Source organism: Prunus dulcis, chromosome 8, assembly GCF_902201215.1.
Source record: "Prunus dulcis chromosome 8, ALMONDv2, whole genome shotgun sequence".
NCBI classification, from domain to species: domain Eukaryota; kingdom Viridiplantae; phylum Streptophyta; class Magnoliopsida; order Rosales; family Rosaceae; genus Prunus; species Prunus dulcis.
Genome location: NC_047657.1, coordinates 16,151,332 through 16,171,023, shown reverse-complemented (window position 1 = coordinate 16,171,023; position 19,692 = coordinate 16,151,332). Strand labels below are relative to the sequence as shown.

The 19,692-nt window shown below is 39.5% G+C and overlaps 6 protein-coding genes across 9 annotated transcripts; 5 read left to right on the top strand and 1 right to left on the bottom strand.

Moving 5' to 3' along the window:
* The first annotated feature begins 262 nt into the window (after positions 1–262).
* Positions 263–2,990, top strand: LOC117637949 (glycine oxidase). Its single transcript, XM_034373005.1, has 9 exons — positions 263–441; positions 580–729; positions 948–1,162; positions 1,266–1,336; positions 1,476–1,638; positions 1,775–1,973; positions 2,065–2,223; positions 2,373–2,461; positions 2,623–2,990. Exons 1-9 carry the CDS (start codon positions 267–269, stop codon positions 2,713–2,715), a joined length of 1,314 nt encoding a protein of 437 aa, XP_034228896.1. The 5' UTR covers positions 263–266; the 3' UTR covers positions 2,716–2,990.
* A 389-nt stretch (positions 2,991–3,379) lies between these two features.
* LOC117636507 (glycine oxidase-like) lies at positions 3,380–6,521 on the top strand. Of its 2 annotated transcripts, XM_034371044.1 has the most exons (9): positions 3,380–3,768; positions 3,900–4,049; positions 4,182–4,396; positions 4,621–4,691; positions 4,816–4,978; positions 5,176–5,368; positions 5,630–5,788; positions 5,933–6,021; positions 6,205–6,521. In XM_034371044.1, the coding sequence occupies exons 1-9, from the start codon at positions 3,423–3,425 to the stop codon at positions 6,295–6,297; spliced, it is 1,479 nt and encodes a 492-aa protein (XP_034226935.1). In that variant the 5' UTR covers positions 3,380–3,422; the 3' UTR covers positions 6,298–6,521. The 2 variants fall into 2 exon arrangements, with proteins under 2 accessions (XP_034226935.1, XP_034226936.1); XM_034371045.1 differs by lacking the exon at positions 5,630–5,788.
* Positions 6,522–6,650: 129 nt separating this feature from the next.
* Positions 6,651–10,185, bottom strand: LOC117636506 (probable linoleate 9S-lipoxygenase 7). 2 transcript variants are annotated; one of them, XM_034371042.1, is made up of 9 exons: positions 9,993–10,185; positions 9,615–9,901; positions 9,287–9,527; positions 8,805–9,143; positions 8,632–8,717; positions 8,395–8,484; positions 7,978–8,276; positions 7,616–7,879; positions 6,651–7,448 (listed from the first exon to the last, which is right to left on the bottom strand). In XM_034371042.1, exons 1-9 carry the CDS (start codon positions 10,132–10,134, stop codon positions 6,674–6,676), a joined length of 2,523 nt encoding a protein of 840 aa, XP_034226933.1. In that variant the 5' UTR covers positions 10,135–10,185; the 3' UTR covers positions 6,651–6,673. The 2 variants fall into 2 exon arrangements, with proteins under 2 accessions (XP_034226933.1, XP_034226934.1); XM_034371043.1 differs by having other exon boundaries at positions 9,615–9,898.
* A 677-nt stretch (positions 10,186–10,862) lies between these two features.
* On the top strand, positions 10,863–11,598 carry LOC117636508 (putidaredoxin). Its single transcript, XM_034371046.1, has one exon. It carries the CDS (start codon positions 10,912–10,914, stop codon positions 11,401–11,403), a length of 492 nt encoding a protein of 163 aa, XP_034226937.1. The 5' UTR covers positions 10,863–10,911; the 3' UTR covers positions 11,404–11,598.
* Positions 11,599–15,299: 3,701 nt separating this feature from the next.
* LOC117637536 (calmodulin-like protein 3) lies at positions 15,300–16,353 on the top strand. Its single transcript, XM_034372445.1, has one exon. It carries the CDS (start codon positions 15,653–15,655, stop codon positions 16,112–16,114), a length of 462 nt encoding a protein of 153 aa, XP_034228336.1. The 5' UTR covers positions 15,300–15,652; the 3' UTR covers positions 16,115–16,353.
* A 932-nt stretch (positions 16,354–17,285) lies between these two features.
* On the top strand, positions 17,286–19,672 carry LOC117612098 (uncharacterized CRM domain-containing protein At3g25440, chloroplastic-like). Of its 2 annotated transcripts, none has more exons than XM_034340833.1 (4): positions 17,286–17,544; positions 17,642–17,960; positions 18,143–18,550; positions 19,019–19,672. In XM_034340833.1, exons 1-4 carry the CDS (start codon positions 17,462–17,464, stop codon positions 19,565–19,567), a joined length of 1,359 nt encoding a protein of 452 aa, XP_034196724.1. In that variant the 5' UTR covers positions 17,286–17,461; the 3' UTR covers positions 19,568–19,672. The 2 variants fall into 2 exon arrangements, with proteins under 2 accessions (XP_034196724.1, XP_034196725.1); XM_034340834.1 differs by having other exon boundaries at positions 17,287–17,544; positions 17,664–17,960.
* The last annotated feature ends 20 nt before the right edge of the window (positions 19,673–19,692 follow it).

Sequence of the window (19,692 nt, the reverse complement as noted above, 5' to 3'; positions counted from 1 at the left end):
ATATTACCTTCTTTTCTTTTCTTTTTTGAAACAAAACATTTTTTTTGTTGATACAAACAAATATTACTTTAAATAAGTAACATTGATTCAGAGTTTAACATATAGACTGATGCTTCTATAGAAGGATCCGCCACCAGCTGTTTCAAATAAAACCACGTCGTTTCACGGGAACACTCTGCTTCAAGTCAACGTTCGAATTCAAAAAGTTTCATTCACAGAGCTGTAGCTTGAACTCGGATCAACAGAAGAAAGTCAACGAAGTTTCAATGGCTTCCGATTCTGAACCGGCACCTGCATCCCATTCCGACCAAACATTTGATGTTCTGGTAATCGGAGCTGGAATAATCGGGTTGAGCATAGCCCGGCAGTTCCTGATCGGGTCGGACCTATCCGTCGCCGTAATCGACAAGGCTGTCCCTTGCTCCGGCGCCACCGGTGCCGGTAAGGATAATGTTTAGCTCCTTACTGATTATTTGGCAGGCGGGAAAATTAAATTTAATTAAATGCAGGAAAAAAGCATTCATCTGAAAAATGTTGGGTCAAGTGAAAAATTGATGAAAATGTGGACCTTGTTTTTAGGCCAAGGCTATATATGGATGGCATCCAAAACAGTTGGCAGCGAGGGTTGGGAGCTGGCTCTGAGAAGCCAGAAGCTCTGGGAGGAATTGGCTGAGAGTTTGAAAGATCAAGGCTTGGACCCTTTACAATTATTGGGTTGGAAAAAAACAGGTACTAAAACATTTATGAAAAGTATTTTCACATCAAATTAATTCGCGAAATTATGTGACAGTGTTTCATTTATTCAAATGCGGACCAACTTTTAACTTTGTTTATTGTTAACATGTGTACTAACACATTATTTTCAGAGTTGTCAAATTTGGTGACTATAGCATTAGTTTTTGTTTTTTTGTTTTTTTGTTTTTGAAAGTGTTGGTTTGGTTTTATAGGAAGCTTGCTAGTTGGTAGAACCCCGGAGGAGTCAGACAAGTTAAAAAGGATGGTAAAGCAGCAATGTGAAGCTGGGTTAAGAGCAGAGTACTTGTCTGCCAGTGACTTGCATGTGAAGGAACCTGAACTCATGGTTGATAAAGATGCTGGGGCTGCCTTTCTACCTGATGATAGCCAACTGAATGCCCGTCGCGCCGCTGAATTTCTTGAAAAGGTTCATTTGTTTTTAAGAAAAGAAAACCTTAACTATTTAGCTATATGAACAAATTTAGTGACCTTATCGTTATGGGTCTATAAATTATTTCCCACTTTTGTAGGGCAACAGGCATTATTCATCAAAGGGTAGATATGCAGAGTTTTATAATGATCCAGTGATAAGTTTGTTAAGGTTTGCTATTGAACTTTTTTGGGTGAGCTGGAGATTATTATACTGAGAGACCAAGGGAAAAAAAATGGAGAATTTGGTTTTTAGAGATGGGCTAGATTGTTAAGCTAATACTGTTGAAATTCTTTATGTGTGTGCTCAGGTCTGGTGGCAGTGGGGAAGTTGAGGCTATTAAGACTTCTAGGAATATCTTGCACAGCAAGAAGGCCATTGTAGTGGCAGCTGGTTGTTGGAGTGGCTCTTTGATGTCTGATCTGCTTAGAGAATCAGAAATTGTCCTGGACATCCCCATGAAACCGCGAAAGGTTTAAGTCTACAATTCAAACAGACTTCTTCTTGCATAGATGTTAAAATACCATAGTTGGCTTTTCCAGATGCATAAATGTCATCTATGTTGCTTTGAATTTGTGTCATTTATATGTCATTTGATCTGTGTGACAGGGTCACCTTCTAGTGCTGGAGAATTTTAATTCCTTTCAACTCAATCATGGTCTGATGGAGGCAGGATATATTGATCATCATCATACTGCAGTTCCGCTTCCAAGCTTATCAACTTCCGGATTGCTTGATGATCATGATGGGCAAGCCTTGTCTCTATCAATGACAGCCACTATGGATACAATGGGGAACATTGTTCTTGGTAAAACATTACCTTGATGACTCGTTTCTTTTCTTGAGAAAACATGAAATTGTGTAATTATAACTTGCAGTTAGTTGTTATGGCTTTGCAGGGAGCAGCCGCCAGTTTGCTGGTTTCTGCACTGAAGTGGAAGAATCCATCGTTAACCGCATATGGGAGAAGGTGGGGGAGTTCTTTCCCAAATTGAAAGAGAAGCCCCTCTCAGATTTCAGTAAGAGCAGAGAAGTGAGAGTAGGATTAAGACCTCACGGTAAGTCCTGATATCTTTTAGAACATAATGAAAATATACAAAATCTGGATCGTTGGATATTCTAAGGATTTCAAATTCATGCTAGAACTAAATTTTTTTTTGGTCATGTCCTGTGAAATTGATGAATGACATAACCTGTACTGTCTCAGTGCCTAATGGGAAGCCAGTGATCGGGCCTGTGCCTGGTTTGGCCAACGTGTTCCTTGCAACCGGGCATGAAGGGGAAGGACTTACTATGGTAGTACTCATTACATTGTGATTCAACTGATTATGTAGAAATCTATACACTGAGAAATATTTTTCCCAATATTTCTTGCTTGTTACAGATAATCTTATAACCGTTATTACTTGTGTGTCAAGTAAAGAAAGAATTATCCATCCTTTTTGGTTCGATTTCAGGCTCTAGGAACCGCCGAAATGCTTGTGGATATGGTGCTAGGCAATCCTCAGAAGGCTGATTCTGCGCCGTTTGCTGTTCATGGTCGATTTTGATGATAAAACCATACAGAAGAGGAACTCCTGGTGGCTGCCATCGGAAAAGCCTATTTGAGCATTTCGTTCCTCAAGGTTACAAAGATTGTGGTTGCCTCAATGAGAAGAGAGGAACAGTCATAGTGGATATGAAAATCCATCTTCCTTCTTGTAATTATTCTTTGTGTCAATTTGTCTCAATTACGATCAAATTAAACAATGCATTTTCTAAATGATGCTTAGTTAATTGGCCTCTAAATGTTGCTATCAAGCAGCATTGATGCAAGATTAACATGGACTGTAGTTTGATTTTGTTGTTTATGATTATCACAAGGTGTTTTTGTTTGAATCTCAAGTTAAGAGTTTTGGTTGACCCTTTTTTCAATCCAAACTTTTATACCAAAACGATATTATAAATTACGAAGAGGAGAATTCGAACTCAGATATAAGCCCTGATTAAGTGCCCTCACTCACTTCCGCAACAGTGCCCTTGATCAAGTGCCCTAACTCATGTCCCTATTCCAACCACATTTTGAGTCCATTTTAAATGGCGGTTTTCTGTTGACTTTCTAGAAAAGGACCAATTAACTTTTCTAATGAAACGACGCGTCGTCTAGCGGGAATACTCTGCTTCCCTTCATAGACAACATTTCAATCTCTCACTCACAGTAACAGTTCACAGTTGTTCCCTCGTACCATAATACCTGGAGAAAGCGAGCAAAGTTTCAATGGCTTCAGCTTCGACCTTTCTCTCACACCCAAACCCTCAAGCAAACGACGTCGTCTCCTCTGCAATATGCCAGTTCAAGTCATGCAGCTTCGCGTCCCAGTCAACCTTGTTTGGCTCCAAATTCGCATCCAAATCGCTTTCCTTGCACACCGCCACAACCCGACCCGCCTGCGCTTCCGATTCGGAACCGATATCTGCATCCCATTCCCATCAAACATTCGATGTTCTGATAATCGGAGCTGGAATAATCGGGTTGACCATAGCCCGGCAGTTCCTAATCGGGTCGGACCTGTCCGTCGCCGTAATTGACAAGTCTGTCCCTTGCTCCGGTGCCACCGGTGCTGGTAATTAATTCCTCCTCATCGAGTGTTTGGGTAGGCGGGAAAATTCAATTAACTTCAAGTGTAGGAAAAAGCACTCACCTGGAAAATGCTGGGTCAAAGCAAATCTGATGAAAATGTTGACCCTTTTTCAGGCCAAGGCTATATATGGATGGCACACAAAACACCTGGCAGTGACCTTTGGGACTTCGGACTCAGAAGCCAGAGACTCTGGGAGGACTTGACTGAGAGTTTGAGTGAGCAAGGCTTGGACCCTCTGCAAATATTGGGTTGGAAGAAAACAGGTATCTTCAACACTGCCTAAAATTTATTGAAAATTTTCGATTTTTATTCTTTTTATGTTTTATGTTAATTTTTAGTAGCAAATTTGGTGATTCTAGCATTATTGTTTTTGAAGTGTTACTCTGATTTTGTAGGGAGCTTGCTTGTTGGTAGAACCCCTGAGGAGTCAGACATGTTAAAAGGGAGGGTAAAGCTGCTATGTGAAGCTGGGTTAAGAGCAGAGTACTTGTCTGCCATTGACTTGCTTGTGAAGGAACCCGAACTGATGGTTGATAAAGATACTGGAGCTGCCTTTCTGCCTGATGATTGCCAATTGGATGCTCGTCGTGCAGTTGAATTCCTTGAAAAGGTTCTTTTTTCTCGTTTAAGAAAAAAAAGCTATTTAGCTTTATGTTTGCTGTTCTTACTAGGGTCACCAAGTTTTTCATCAAATGATGCGTCGGTGTTTCATTTGTTAAAAAATGAGCCTGATCCTTATTCATTTCTAGCAAGTTACTGTGCATGACACTGTGAACAAATTTAGTGACCCTATCATTATTGGTGTGTTAATGATATTGAACTTTTTTAGTGTAGGGTAACAGGCATTATTCATCAAAGGGTAGATATGCTGAGTTTTATAATGATCCGGTGATAAGTTTGTTAAGGTTTGCTATCATACTCTTTTGGGTGCGCTGGATGTTTCACTGAGAGACCAAAGGACAGGAATGCAGAATTTTAGAGGTGGGCTAGATTGTTAAGCTAATACTCTTATAATCTTCATGTTCTCAGATCTGGTGGCAGTGGGGAGGTTGAGGCTATTAAGACTTCTAGGAATATCTTGTACACTAAGAAGGCCATTGTAGTTGCAGCTGGTTGTTGGAGTGGCTCTTTGATGTGTGACCTGCTTAGAGAATCAGAAGTTGTACTGGACGTCCCTGTGAAACCACGAAAGGTTTAAATGTACAATTTGAACAGACTTCTCTTGCATTTCTTAAACTGATGCTTTACTTTCATTGATTTTTGCTTTGATTAACTGAAGTAGAGTCATCATATGATTCATGTTTTATGCCATCCAACCTTCCGAACAAGGTGGTTTAATTTCTCTAACTTTTGTGTTAAGACCCACCTAATATTTGATCTGCATGACAGGGTCACCTTCTAGTGCTTGAGAATTTTAATTCCTTTCAACTCAATCATGGCCTGATGGAGGTGGGATATGTTGATCATCAAACTGCAATTCCACTTCCAAACATATCAACTTCTGGATTGCTTGATCATGATGGACAAACCTTGTCTGTTTCAATGACAGCCACTATGGACACAGCGGGGAACATTGTTCTTGGTAAAGCGTAGATGACTGTTTCTTTTCTTGACAAGACTTGAAATTTTGTAATTATAACTTGCAGTTAGCTATGAGTCTAAAGATATCAGGCTTATTCTGGATCATGGTTCAACACTAACTAATAAATGTATCTAAAGTGACCTGGAAATGTTTCCTAACCAAACTTACAGTACTAATTTTTTGAGATCTCTCTCTTCAGAATTATGCATGATCATATTGTTCTATGGCATCTTCTCTCCCCCCCTCTCTCTCTCTCTCTAGGGAGCAGCCGCCAATTTGCTGGGTTCTGCTCGGAATTGGAAGAATCCATCATTAATCGTATATGGGACCGAGCTGGGGAATTCTTTCCCAAATTAAGAGAAAAGTCCCTTTCAGATTTCAGTAAGAGCAGAGAAGTGAGAGTAGGATTGCGACCTTACAGTAAGTTTTGATATCTTTCAGAACCTAATGGAAGTGAGCAACATCTGGGTCATCGTATTCTAAGGATTTCAAATGTATGCTAGTACTAAAAAGTCTAGTAATTTCTTGTGAAATTGATGAATGACATAATCTGTACCTTTTCAGTGCCTGATGGGAAGCCAGTGATTGGACCTGTGCCAGGTGTGGCAAACGTGTTCCTCGCAACTGGACATGAAGGGGGAGGACTTTCTATGGTAGTACTCATACGTTGTTACTCTTCTGATTATATAGAGATTTTCCCCAAGTTCTTGCTTCTTACAAAATTTGTGCATGCTATTGCTGGGCTAAACGTCAGTGGACAGTGAATAATAAATTGTTAATAGTTACTTATATGTCAAGTAAAGGAAGAATCAACGATGATTTTGGTCCAATTTCAGGCTCTAGGGACTGCTGAAATGCTTGCGGATATGGTGATAGGCAATCCTGAGAAGGTTAATTCTGCACCGTTTGCTGTTCATGGCCGATGTTGATGATAAAAAGTGCTAATCAACATTAATACATCGATTTTATTGATGATTTCATGGGCTATATTAGTCATAAATTCACAATGTACCCCTGGGCACTCCAGAAAGCCTAAGGTCAAGGTCATGCCTCTGAGCACCTTGGTTTCTTACAGTGTTGGTATGAATTGTATTGTTCCTGCACATGAGTTGTATTTTTCTGTCCTCCATATGTTGTTGCTTCCATTATCTTTCACTGTGTATTCTTGTTTTGCCTTATCTAGCCATATATGCAGTTGAGAAATGTCTGGAACATATTTACAGGCTCTCATACTATTTAAAATACATTTATGTCATGCCTCCCAGGCTTGTAAAGTTGCATATCTTTTGCACTGCTTCAAATATGTCAAATGGATATGCTGTTAGGAATCCCCTTCCCTGTGATGCCCCCTCTGGATTCAACATTGGATGTATCAGGGTACAAAAGCATGTATGGAATCTCGGCACGGCCCCTTCTGTTGTTAAGCTCGGGATTGGTATTCTTTTCCTCAATTCTTTTCTCTATATTTCGAAGTTCTTGATTGAACTTTTCAAACTTATGGCTAACCTCTTCATTATTTATCCACAACGACGATGGCCTCTGACCCAAGTACACTTCATCCGAAGTGTGTCTTGAGACGGCCTCTGCTAGTGCTATACCCAAGGTCATCTCAACTCTTTCAGGCAACATGTTAAGGTAGTATTTGTCTGGATCCTTCAGGAACTCCGCATATTCAAATGTTCCTTCCTCGGGAATGAACCTTCGGCACAGTGTGGGACGATTTAGGGGATAGCCAGCATATGCATATTGCCCAAAGTTTACTGAAGCATGAAGGGCTGATGCAATCCATATAAGAGTTGTCAAAGCTTTGATTAGGTCCTCTCGTGATGTCATGTGGTACCACCATGTTTCACTGCTCTTATCACCATGACCCACATTTTGGATTTCCGACCACCATGCTTGAATTTCTTCATCAGATCTTACAGACTCGTCGTCTGTGTAGAAGAGCATGCAAAAATCTGTAACCCATGCCTGGATGGCACTCCATATCTCAAGTCCATCTGAGCCATATGGATAGTCTTGGAAGAGGAGCTGAACCCCAGTGGGGTTATCTGGATCTGGGTCTTCTATGGCCATACCTCTGAAAAGTGTTTTCACAAAGGAATCAATTCAGAATATGAGAATTTGGTAAAAGTCCCTGTTGTGGTTTTTCCCAATTATACCCCATTTATGTTGTAAAACATCTAGAGAACTAACAATATTGCTCAGTGAAAATAAAATATTGGGTTATGATGGAATATAAAATACCTTTTAAGTAGATCAGCAGGAAGGGCTTGTTCATCAAATCTCCACTCTTTGTAGAGCTCAGCAGATAACTCCATGGAGAGTTCAGCAGAAAACAATGTCTTCTCCAGGATTCCTCCAGAGTTAATGAGCATACTACGAGCCAGCGCATTTACGTGCATGGTGTCCTTGAAATGAGGATCTAGTAGCCAATGGATTGGGTGCATCCCACTTAGCTGCCTTCTAGTAGCAATGATGAACGGCTCAACCACGGCATGTGTATGCAACCTAAAAAATGCATTGCAAGGCAAGTGTTGTGGTAGTAGGAAATGCAATGAACAATGATAACTTGCATTGTTTTGGGTTCATCAAACTGTTCAACTTACCAATGGCTGACTAGTTGATGATACACAGTGTCATTAACAGCAACATGAGCCTTGGCATAGTGCCACAGTGCCGCTGCTTCGCCCTGTCTTGCAGGAGTAAATACCCAACTGATCTCTTGGCCTTCCGCAAATCCCGGAAAACTGAGTTCTATTGCTATTGGCTTTAATGTGGCATCACTCTTCAAGAACAGTAGTGTACGGGACGCATAAGTACATACATCCTTTGTGTTGATTTTTCTTAAGAAGGGTATGAGATAGTCATGGTGATCTAAGATGAATATCCTCCAATTATTCATTGCCTGTGAAATTTATTGCCAACCAGAATGGATGAAAACTTTTTCCAAGAAATACAATGTTGTTGGGAGGCAGGATGATCATAGAGTATCAGCAGCTGGTGCATTGCTATTTTTCTTTTACCTGAGCAAGAGTCATCCCTTCAAGGTTGTGCTCTATGTGTGATGGCTCTATCGAACTCACCATTCCATTTTTGCTTTGTGGTGGAAATACCTGCAATTAACTCAAGGTACAACTAAGATCTATAGATAGTTACAACAGTTTTGTTGTTAATCACTTTGGGATACACTACAGAGTGATAAGAATGCCCTAACTGCCCTGCGCCTGCTCAGGCATCCAGCCCAAAAAGGTAGGACATACCTCCAATGATCGTATTTGTGCTGGATTAATTCCTGCAAGCATTTGGCGCCCAAACTCTTCATCATCCTTCCATGCAAATTCATTTTCTGGAAAGTGGAAAACAATAATGTAAAAGAGAAATAAAGCGCTATCCATCATGTGAGCTGCAGAAGTCTAATAGTCAACTCTGTCACCTGCTATCATTTGGGGAACTGGAAATTTCAATGGGGTTTTGATTGCATGAGTAATATCTTTGAAAAGCTCATTTGGTACCATAGCTTTCAGCTTCTCTTTGAGTGACCCCCCAATTACTTGATTTTGGTTGTCAGAAAACATGTCATGTATCTCATCAAATGACTCAAAATGATTGGAATCTTTTTGCATCACAAATTTTACCTCATGGATCAGGAACCATAGAGCAGCCTGGATTGAATTTGATGTGAACTCGGATTGTTTCTTGGGGCTGAACCTCTCATCCAGAGGAACATATATGTCCAGGTTAGTGGTATGTGGCCGGCTCTCGGTTAAAGGATCTAGCATTGATCATGTTGGGAAAGCCAGGTAAGTGTAGAACTTGTAAATTGTATTGGAAAGGAAAAACTATTCAATCCAGGTTGCCAGTACAATTTGTTGTCACAGCAGAAATGAAATGAGAAAAATGAGAAGTTGTATATACCTGCATTGCTAGGAGGGCGGCCTGTTCTTCCTCTGCGAGGATATGGATGCAATTCAGACCCACCCAAGACAGGTCTCTCATGTTCTGGACCTTTGTCAGGATTCCCAAGATCATTGTAGTAGTCGTAGTCGTAAATTCGATCCCATTCTTTCCTCTCCCCACCTCCATCCCCTCTCAAGCTAATAAGCTCTTTATTCCTCAGTTTCATTAGTCCTTGGGGTGTTTGATTTGGAAGATATTTCTATGACAACATGATCAGCTGAGTTGCTTAATTGCATTTGCAAATACTTGTATAAAATAAATCAGGCAAGTTCACCATGCAACTTACAGTATTTGAGAAGAAGATTCGATCAAACTTTTTTGTCTTCTGGGACGGGTAGACCCAGGAGTGGCAGTCAAATTGGATCATCTGATTGCTGTGAGTTTCAAAAGATGCAGATTGGAGGAAGAATCTATGCTTCCCTTGGTTTCTTATAACAAAAGCTCCTGGAATTCCAAAGCTTGACTCAACATAAAACTTGACATGATATGTTCTGGTTTTTTCACCATTACTTGTTTTGGTCTTTCCACATTTGAGGTTTGTTTGGCTGCTCATTTTTCCTTCGCCAGTTTCTGCTGGATACAATGTCAAAGAAAAAACAAGATTTGGGTTTGATACTTGAATCTCATTAATTTCATTAATTATTCATGAAATGTTCGAACTTACTTGGATCAACTTCTGCGCAACTATATAATCGAAGAGAAGCTGATTTTCCAGACCCTGGCTGTTTATGACTCTGTACAATGACAATTTCACCATTGATAGTTGATTGCCTGCTCTGTGCTCTTTGTTGCTGCTGATGTTGCATTTTGACTGCCTGTGCATGGAAAAAAGTGGCTTCTCAAATCAAATCTGGAGACTTTCTGCTGACTAACAAGGAAGGGTTTCATTAATACAATTGGAACAATTACTTGTTGATGTAGTTTAATGTGAAAGGGAAAGACTTATGCTTTGCCTTGATTCTTAGCCAATGCATCTGATTCATTGCTTCCACAGAGGTTCTGTTACTTCCTTTTTCAAGTTGAGTTCCACATGAAACTTGGTGATTCTGTCCCTGCTTCTTATACAATGCATAAGCTACAGAAAATTCATGCTTCCACTCAGTAATGATACTCCATCAAAATCTAAATTAACTCAAAAACATTTTGTTTAAATAGTTCCAATACACTGTCTAGTCTATTAATTTTCTCTTTTTCTTCCAAACAACTATATTAATGTTAAATTTAGACAATTGTTACTATTAGTTAGTAAATTGTCGATTTTGAATTGATGACTCGTAACTTCAATGGTAAAACACTTAAATCTTGCATTTGCTATAAAAATTCTAACTCTCGTTGTTTCTTCCTAAATAAAACAAGAAAAAAGTCCACTGGATTACATAAAAAGCAGTCATTTCTTTCTTTTTTTTAAATCTTTGGTATTAGGAATTAAAACATGCTTAATTTTTCTGTTTTTCTATTTTCTTGTTGGAGTTTCTATTTATCTTTTGTTTTTTTTAGTTTTTACAATAAAGCATTTTTCTTTCCAACCAAACAGGTCATCACAGTCGACAGCCAAAAGCGTCCCCAAACCTGAAACAAGCAAAATGGCGATGGCGAGCCTTCAGAGACTTCGTCACTCCCAAATCCACCACCGCCTGCCTTCGCTCTCCTTCATCTCCAGATCCTCCGCCTCCTCTGCATCCCCATCCCCATCCGCGCCCACCCACTCGGCAAAAGTCTCCGATCGAATTGTGAAGCTCTTCGCGATCGACGTCGACGGGCGCAAGCGCGAGGTGGTGGGCCTATCGGGCCACACTCTGCTCCGGGCCCTAGCCCAAGGCGGCCTGATCGACCCGGCCTCCCACCGGCTCGAGGATATCGACGCCTGCTCGGCCGAATGCGAGGTCAATATCGCGCAGGAATGGTTCGAAAAGCTCCCACCACGGTCCTACGACGAAGAGTACGTGCTCAAGAGGAACTCTAGGGCTAGGGTTCTCAACAAGCACTCCAGGCTCGGATGCCAGGTCGTCCTCACTCCTGAGCTTCAAGGTATGGTCGTCGCTGTTCCCGAGCCCAAACCCTGGGACATCCCATAAGATTAGGGTCTTGAAAGACTAGGGCTTTATTCTGCTTTTGGATAATAATAATGCGATTGTCTGGCTCAGGTGGAAATTTGGAACCAGTTTTTTATGTTGTGATGAAATGTTTTCGATTCTGTGTAAGAATTAAGAGAATTGTTGCTCAATTTCATGATTTGATTATGTTGGAATGTTGAATTGTTTATTGTGATGTCTGCTGCAATCTGCATGTTTTTTTCTATGTTGGTTTTATTGGTGACAATTGACAAAATGTAGGAGAAATGAAGAAAAGAATTGAGTTTCAGATTTGGGGTTTTCTAGAATGGGGGATATAAAAAAATGCTTGTAGTGTTTCTGAAGTAGGAGTAGCTTGAGGAAATAAAGTGTAGATTTTGACTTGAATTGAGTATGAATGTGGATCTTCAGTTTGTAGGCGCATCTTGAGGAAATAAACCGTAGATTTTGATTTGTATGGAGCTTGAATGTGGATCTTCTGTTTTGTAGCAACCATCATGTTTTAGTTTATGTGAGTGAAGAGTGTTAGTTACCACTGCAAATTGTGGAATTTTATGGAATGTAGCATAAAGTGAAAATGATGCAAGAATTGAACAAAGGAGGTTTGGAATTTTGAGTTTTACTTTAGCAGTTATTAGTTACGGTAAGAATGATGGCAAGTTTGATACACTTGAATGATAGCTCAGTATTCATTTTCATGGGTGGGTTTGTTTTGTGAGCTGGTGATATTTAATTAGCAATGAATCATAATGACTTTTGTGAACTTGAGATTAGTTGGCTTAAGAAACTAAGTAACAGATTGGTTTGTGCTCAAAGCCTGAGTTGATCTCAATATTTTGGAGCTTCTTCTTCTTATTAACTCTTCTGATATGCACACTATAGAGATGTGTGCCATAACACGAGGTTGGTTTGGTCCAACCCATATTTTTGCACTTGAGATGCTTTCTTCTATTCTGATGATTTCTTAGAACCTCTGGGTATTGAAGATATCAAAAGATGTCTCTGATCACTTTTCCAGCGTGCTGTTGTGCCATACTGTTCTGTAGCATACTTGCTAAACAGCATGCTGGAAAGAATAAGGGATACTTACCTTGAGGAGTAGGAATACCATGAGAAGATCATGATAGGTGCTTCACATTTGGAGCTTTGGCTTAAAAATGCAGACTTTTGGAATTTTGGTTTCTTCTGTATGAAGTGACTAGAGCCCTTCAAGCACATATACCTTGCCTGCTGTATGCCCATATTTTGGCTTCTGTTTGAAATCTGACCATAGTGATACATTAAAATCATTTTAATAGTTTTACATGCAAAAAAGGGAAAATGAGATAGCCAATGGGGTGTCAGGATGATTGCTCCGGCTATGAGACTGCTGAATTGGAAATACTGGTGAAAGCAATGGAAATTGTGTCTTTTGGATGGGTGCAAACTTGACATTCGAACCACTGAATTCATTTTTCCCTAGCTGCTTGTGGTTGATGGCTTGAAGAGAATTTATCATGATCATGATAATCGGCATCATCCTTGATCCTCTTCCGCTATCTTCTAAAATATTTGAGTGATGAATCTAGTGCTTGGAGGATGTGATCCTCATATCTTCTCCAGTAGCCATTAACGAAAAGGGGACAGAACAAGGGTAGCAGTGAGTGACTAGTAAGGTGCCCTTCTTTTGCCATCTGAATTCTTCTGCTTCCTGAATCTTCATCATCATCATCATCATCAACAAAGAACTTAAAATAATTTTCGATTCAGAATTTAATGATCAATGTAAAATTCTTCAGCAGCTGATACTAAGTAAAGCTCAAAAAGTTTAATAGGGTACAAACTACAATTTGCGGTTCAGACTAGAGTTAGAAAAAGACCTCTCCATCTCTTCTCGCCCCATAAGAATTGGAAAAAATAATCTCTTCACCAAATTGGCAAGCACATTGGATGAACAATTGACAGAATAGAAATATAAATTTTTCAATAATAGATACAAAATTCACATATTATACACATAATTTTCACATATTATTGAATAAAAATAACATATATTAAATAAATTAAGTAAGTTATATTAAAATATTATATAAAGGGTGAGCTATACCTGTTAAATATAATATATTTAAACAGTATAGCCGAGTGGCTATACCACGGTTTTTTAAAAATAGTATAGCGGATCCGCTATAGTTGCGAGGCGGGCCGCTTTTTGTTTTTAGGGAGAGTATAGCCGCGCGGCTATACGTATTCTGACACATGGCATCTAGGCGGGTACTTTTTTTATATATTTATAAATAGTATAGCCGCGCGGCTATACTATTTGCCCACCACACAAAACCCTAGTCTGCTAATTTTCTATATAAATACGAGAATGAATGGCATCTCAATCATCTGAAGGTTCCGCTGGCTGTGCCGCTTCTTCTTCTTCTTCTTGGCGCTTCAGCTTCCCATCCAAACTCTAAATCTTCTGTTTTTGTTTTTGAATTTTATCTTTTTTCTAAGCAAGTTCAGCTTCTTGACTGGGTGTTGATTCAAACGACCCAGCCAAATGAATTACAAATCTTGCAAAATTCAATTCGTCGGTAGCACTCGCCTGAATTTGACCTCCTCCTGATCCTTCAGGCCCTTTTACTACCGGCACATCTTTTTCCTCTAATTTCTTGTCCCCTTTTGGTTTTTGTTTACGATAGTTTTTGCAAAATAGAATATTGTTTAGCTAGGGTTAAGCAAACGCACTCTGTCCCAAATCTTTCGATGTTTTGAGGCAATTTCTTCGTTTGCAATATTGATGGAATTCTAGTTTACTAGAATGTCCAGCTACTCGCCCATCTGATCTTTTCATTTTGATTGGTCTTATGGGCACATGGTTGGATTACATTCTGAATTTTTCCATGCCATTGCAACCTATTTCCAGCTTTTGGGTCTTTCTTTTTTCAAGTTTTCAGATCCAATGGTGCAAATACTGGGTGCTTTTCTAAATTGTTCTTGTTTAGAGCTAGCGAACCCAATGTTGAAGTTGTAGCTTTTCATACCCAAATGAAGGGACTGAATTGCAACCATTTTGGGATGAAGCATTTGACAGTTTTTGAATTGAAGTCGTGAAAACATAAAACAAGCACAATAAAACAGCAAAGCAAATTACCAAGAGACATCTTAATCTTCAAATAGATTACACAATCAGAGTGAATGGGAAGAGCTCCAGATTACTTCAGTCCTTGTAATTTGCTTGTTTTACCACTGGAGTCCATGTAGGATGAAACCCTAATCCCCAAAATTGTGCCTACAGTGAATGGGAAGAGCTCCAAATTGTGTTTTATCAGACTTGAATTGCAAATATTTTGGGTCGAAATTTGGAGGAATATGACAAAAATTGAAACGTGTTCTTGAATTGCACCAAAATGAAACTACAACTATAAAATTGACAAAATTTAAACAACAAGAATCAAAGTGTTAAAACCAACACACTACATGATCCAAAAGTAATATGGGGCATGTATAATCTTAGCGAGTGGTTAAGAGTGAATTATCTTGTCAATAAAATGCAGTTTAAATCATGAATGACGAGAAGTGGTCAGAAATATGATAAGTAAAATGTGACAAGAACATCCTCCAATCACCATGTTACTAATCTGTACTCATAATTTGAGTCTAAATTCTTACAATTATTATGAGTCTTAAACATCAAGCAACAGAGACGAAAAGGACAAGCAAGTTCTAGAAAATTATCCAACACTCGGATCTAATATTTTGGGCCCACCCAAACTTGGGTCTTCAAGACCAAAAGCCAACTCCTAATTTGAGAAAATATGGCGCCACTTTTAACGGTCAGATCAGAATGCGTGACCAATCCAGTACACGCAATGCCGCAAAAACGCGGGTTTACTTTGAAGCGGTTATGTTTTTGGGTACAAACCCGCGTTTTTCAACCAAACAACGGAATAAATCCACAAAACCAACGCTCAAACGTGTTGGATGGTTTCTGGTTCTCCCTATGAGAAACTTTTTGGCCCTTATCGTTTTTTCACCTCCATTTTCCTCAACAACTCCAAACAACTTCCACCACCCGTTGTCAGTTTAGTAATAGCCGACTTTCTCAACCATATCGCTTCAGGGTTTTCCATATCTCGTTGCAACCCTTCTTTCAAATCTCCACAATCTTCATCAAAGCCTCAACTTTTCCTTGAGAGCGTCACATTTGGTCATCTGGGTTTTGTTGCTGTTGCTCAATTGCTCAACCTCTGATCAGATTAGTTTCTCAATTTCTGACAGTTTGATGGACAACAGGGCAGAGGTAAAACGAGTTTTTCAGATGTTTGATCGAAACGGAGACGGGAAGATCACCAAGAAGGAGCTCAGGGACTCTTTAGAGAACCTGGGGATCTACATTCCTGACAAGGACTTGATCCAGATTATCGAAAAAATTGACGTGAACGGAGATGGGTTCGTGGATATCGACGAATTCGGGGCCTTGTACCAGACTATCATGGACGAGAGGGATGAAGAGGAGGACATGAGGGAAGCATTCAACGTGTTTGATCAAAATGGAGATGGGTTCATTACAGTGGATGAGTTGAGGTCAGTTTTGTCATCTTTGGGGCTGAAGCAGGGGAGGACATTGGAGGATTGCAAGATAATGATAAAGAAGGTGGATGTTGATGGAGATGGGAGGGTTAATTACAAGGAGTTTAAGCAGATGATGAAAGGTGGTGGATTTGCTGCTTTAGGTTCAACTTGATTCTATAAGAGCAACCTATTTGCTTGTGTACTCTTGTGAAATCTCATGTTAAAAGAACGCAAAATCCTTTTGTTTCTTTGTGGGTTTTTACCATCATTTCTAGTTTTTTTTTTTTTTTTTTTTTTTTTTCCTCCTCCTGGTGATTTTCATATTTTTAGTTAGTTTCTTTGTAACGTGTTTGATATGATCATAAATATATAGTAGGACGCCTTCAAGGGGGAACAAGTAATATCGTTGTATATATATATTTTTTATTTATCGTTGTGAAAGTCTCTAGTTTTTTTCTTTCAGAGATAATATCTGATTTTACAAACTGAAATTGCATCAAGCTTACAACATGTGTTTGCATTAAACAATCACAGCTAAGCATTCAGATAAGAAATCTCTTTAGAGTTATTGCATTTGTAACAACAAAATCATGCCAAAAATCAAATATTGAGTGGTTTTAAGAACTTGAAGTCCCTGTTTTTGGCATCTTCTCCTCTCCCCCTCATTTTGAGACATTCATTCAAGGTCTTATTTGTTGTTATGGAGAAGTTGACACTCTAACTTGACAAAAACAACATGGGTTTTGGGAAGCATATTTTGGGACATCATCTCTCTTCTCCTAGATTTTGGCATTACAATTTTCCCAATGTGACTCTATCTTTCATCGATTTCCATCTTTAAAAGGTGATGTTGGTCTTTTGGGGTGTTAGCTCATCTTTAGCCAACCGAAAAATCAAAATGAAGTCGAATGCAATTCTGGTGAAATATTGTGGGGTTAATAGTGACCATCTTATGCCTTATCCTTCATCTTATGATGCTCACTATAGTTGTTAAAGTGATCGAAAGATGCGTGTACGGTTTTTAATTAAAGATCTTAATGTGCAATCGATATTTTACCAATGCTGACGACAATGATATTGACAAATGGATTGCAAATCAACATTTTAATCTTTATAACGTCTATGTACATAACCAAACTCAGGAAAGAGGGGAAAAAAAGGTTACGTTTTATCTTTCTTCCAAGAAACCGGATGAATGAGGCGAACATTAGTATTACAGTTTTTCCTGTTTTGACAATATTAACCCTGTTACGGTTGGTAATCACAACAGGACAGCCAGGCCAACTCCGAAACGTCACCGTTTCCTGCTTACGCTGCTGCTTCTTCATCGTTCCAAACCGGGGTTCAATAGAAATAAGCCTGAAGAAGACGCACTTGAAGCAATTTAATTCAATTGAATTTTATCACTACTAAAAAGCTTCCAAACCCTCTGATTTTTGAAAGGGGCAAATTCGAAATGACCTAAAGTCGTGTTCTTTTGGATTCTCCAAAACAGAGAAGTGCGTGCATCTCAGGCCCAATGCAGAAACTGGCGCGGACGAGCGTCTTCCGTTCACTGCGTCTTCTCAAATCTCATAATCGGCTCAATATTGAGAAACCCAGGTACCCATCTTTCTCAAATCTCATAAAGTATGGAGCTTTTTGTGAAATATACATTGAGATAAATAGCATTTCATATCACGACCTCACGGTGGAGTAGCTTGGGCGATGTTGTATGCAAGGTGTTTGTTCAAAAGCCTGCTGTTTGGGACTTGGTTGGTATTACAAGGTTTCCATTGGAGGGCCATCGATGGGTTCATTCAGCTTCTTGTGTTAACGCAGAGCACAAAGCTGCGGAGCCATTGGGAAATTCGAAAGAAGGCACAGTTGCTAAGGACACTGGTAGTGCTACAGTGAAGAGGAAAAAGCTCAAGGGGAAAAGAGCAGTCGTTAGGTGGCTCAAGTTCTTCAGGTGGAAGAAGAAGAAGGATTTTAAGAGAATGACTGCGGAGGAAAAAATTCTCCACAAGTTGAGAAAGGTAAAATTCTATACGCTAAGAATTGTGTTGGGTTTTGATGTAAATGCCACTTTTTTATTACAGTTTTTATTGTTTTTGGCATATCTTTCAACCCATTTTCCATGGCAAAAGTAACCCAATTGGACACCAAGTGTTAGAGAATGCAGTCTTACGTTAGAGAGTATGTGGTTGCTGTTTCGTAGGCTCAAAAGAAAGAGGAAAGGCTTGTTGAAGCTATTAAGAAGATTGAGCCCTCGGAGACATCAGAGACAAACCATGATCCAGAAATATTGACACCAGAGGAACACTTCTTCTTTTTGAAGATGGGTCTCAAGTGCAAGAATTATGTGCCCGTTGGAAGACGGGGAATATACCAGGGTGTGATTCTGAACATGCACTTGCATTGGAAGAAACATCAAACTCTGCAAGTGGTGGTCAAGACATTCTCACCTGAGGAGGTTAAGGAGATTGCTTCTGAGCTGGCAAGATTAACTGGAGGGATTGTGCTCGGCATTCATGAAGAATACACAATAATTATGTACAGAGGGAAGAACTATTCTCAGCCACCGACAGAGATTATGTCACCTAGGGTTACTCTCTCTAGGAAGAAGGTTCTTCTCTGCTCTATGTTTTTATTTCTTTTATGCATGGAAATTTAGAATTAACCGTCGGAATTTCTGACACTGCCTGTTAAGGGGTTATGCTTTTTAACTGCATATTTGAAATCAGTTTTCCATACAGTAACTACCACAATTGCTCCTTTTGTAAAACATTTTAAATCAATGCATGATAAGTACGACAATGCTTCCTCATGCCCTGGAAACAATTTTTCCTTGTGAACTATGGTTGATCAGTTGCATTAGGCATCCATTTTTTGGTACCTAAAGGACCTCATTAGTAAAGAAAGGGCATAAAAAGTATACAGAGATGTGCATGAATGCCATATGGTTAGACTTTTGACAGATGTTGGAATTAAAACTAGAGCCCCTGATCATGTACTTGAAATTTTGTCCATCATTATTGGTTCTCATTTTTTCCCTTCTGTTTACCGCTTTCCTCCCTCTCCCCCTCCCCCCCAGGCTTTGGATAAATCGAAGTATAAGGATGGCCTTCGGGCTGTAAGGAAATATATTCCAAAACTTGAACAGGATCTTGATCTGCTTCGAGCACAGGCTAAAAGGAAACCTGAAATTGAAACAGATGCTATTGAAGAAACCCAAGAAACTGACATTGATAGTGTAGACTCCAGGAGCTCCTCAAATTTCAAGCTGGAGCCTTCAGATAAGCTGAAAGAAATAATCGGTCGAAGCAGGGGATGCTCTGAAGATGACCTTGTAACGGATTCAGAAATGCCTTCGGACTCCGAAGATTTATCAGATATTTTTGAGACTGATTCTGACAAGGAGACTGAGGAGAAGGCAGAGCGACCCTTGTATTTGGAAGAGTTTGAAAAGTTTCCAGTTGAAAGTGATGGAGAACCTGAAGATTTTGAGGATCACCTGCGTCAAATATCCATGGACTCAAAGAAGGCTAAATCAGTGAACGAAGATGCTGACTTGCCAAATTTTGACGAGGTTGATAGGATATTTCTGCGCGCTGCTTCACTTTTAAAGAAAAAAAGAAGATGAGACACGTGTAAATTATTTATGATCACCATTCGATTGTCAGATACTTGTTAGTTTCTGGTTAAATGTAATATTTGGTTGCTTTGGTGAATTTCTTTTGTGCTAAAATGGAGCCTTAAGAAGGGCCT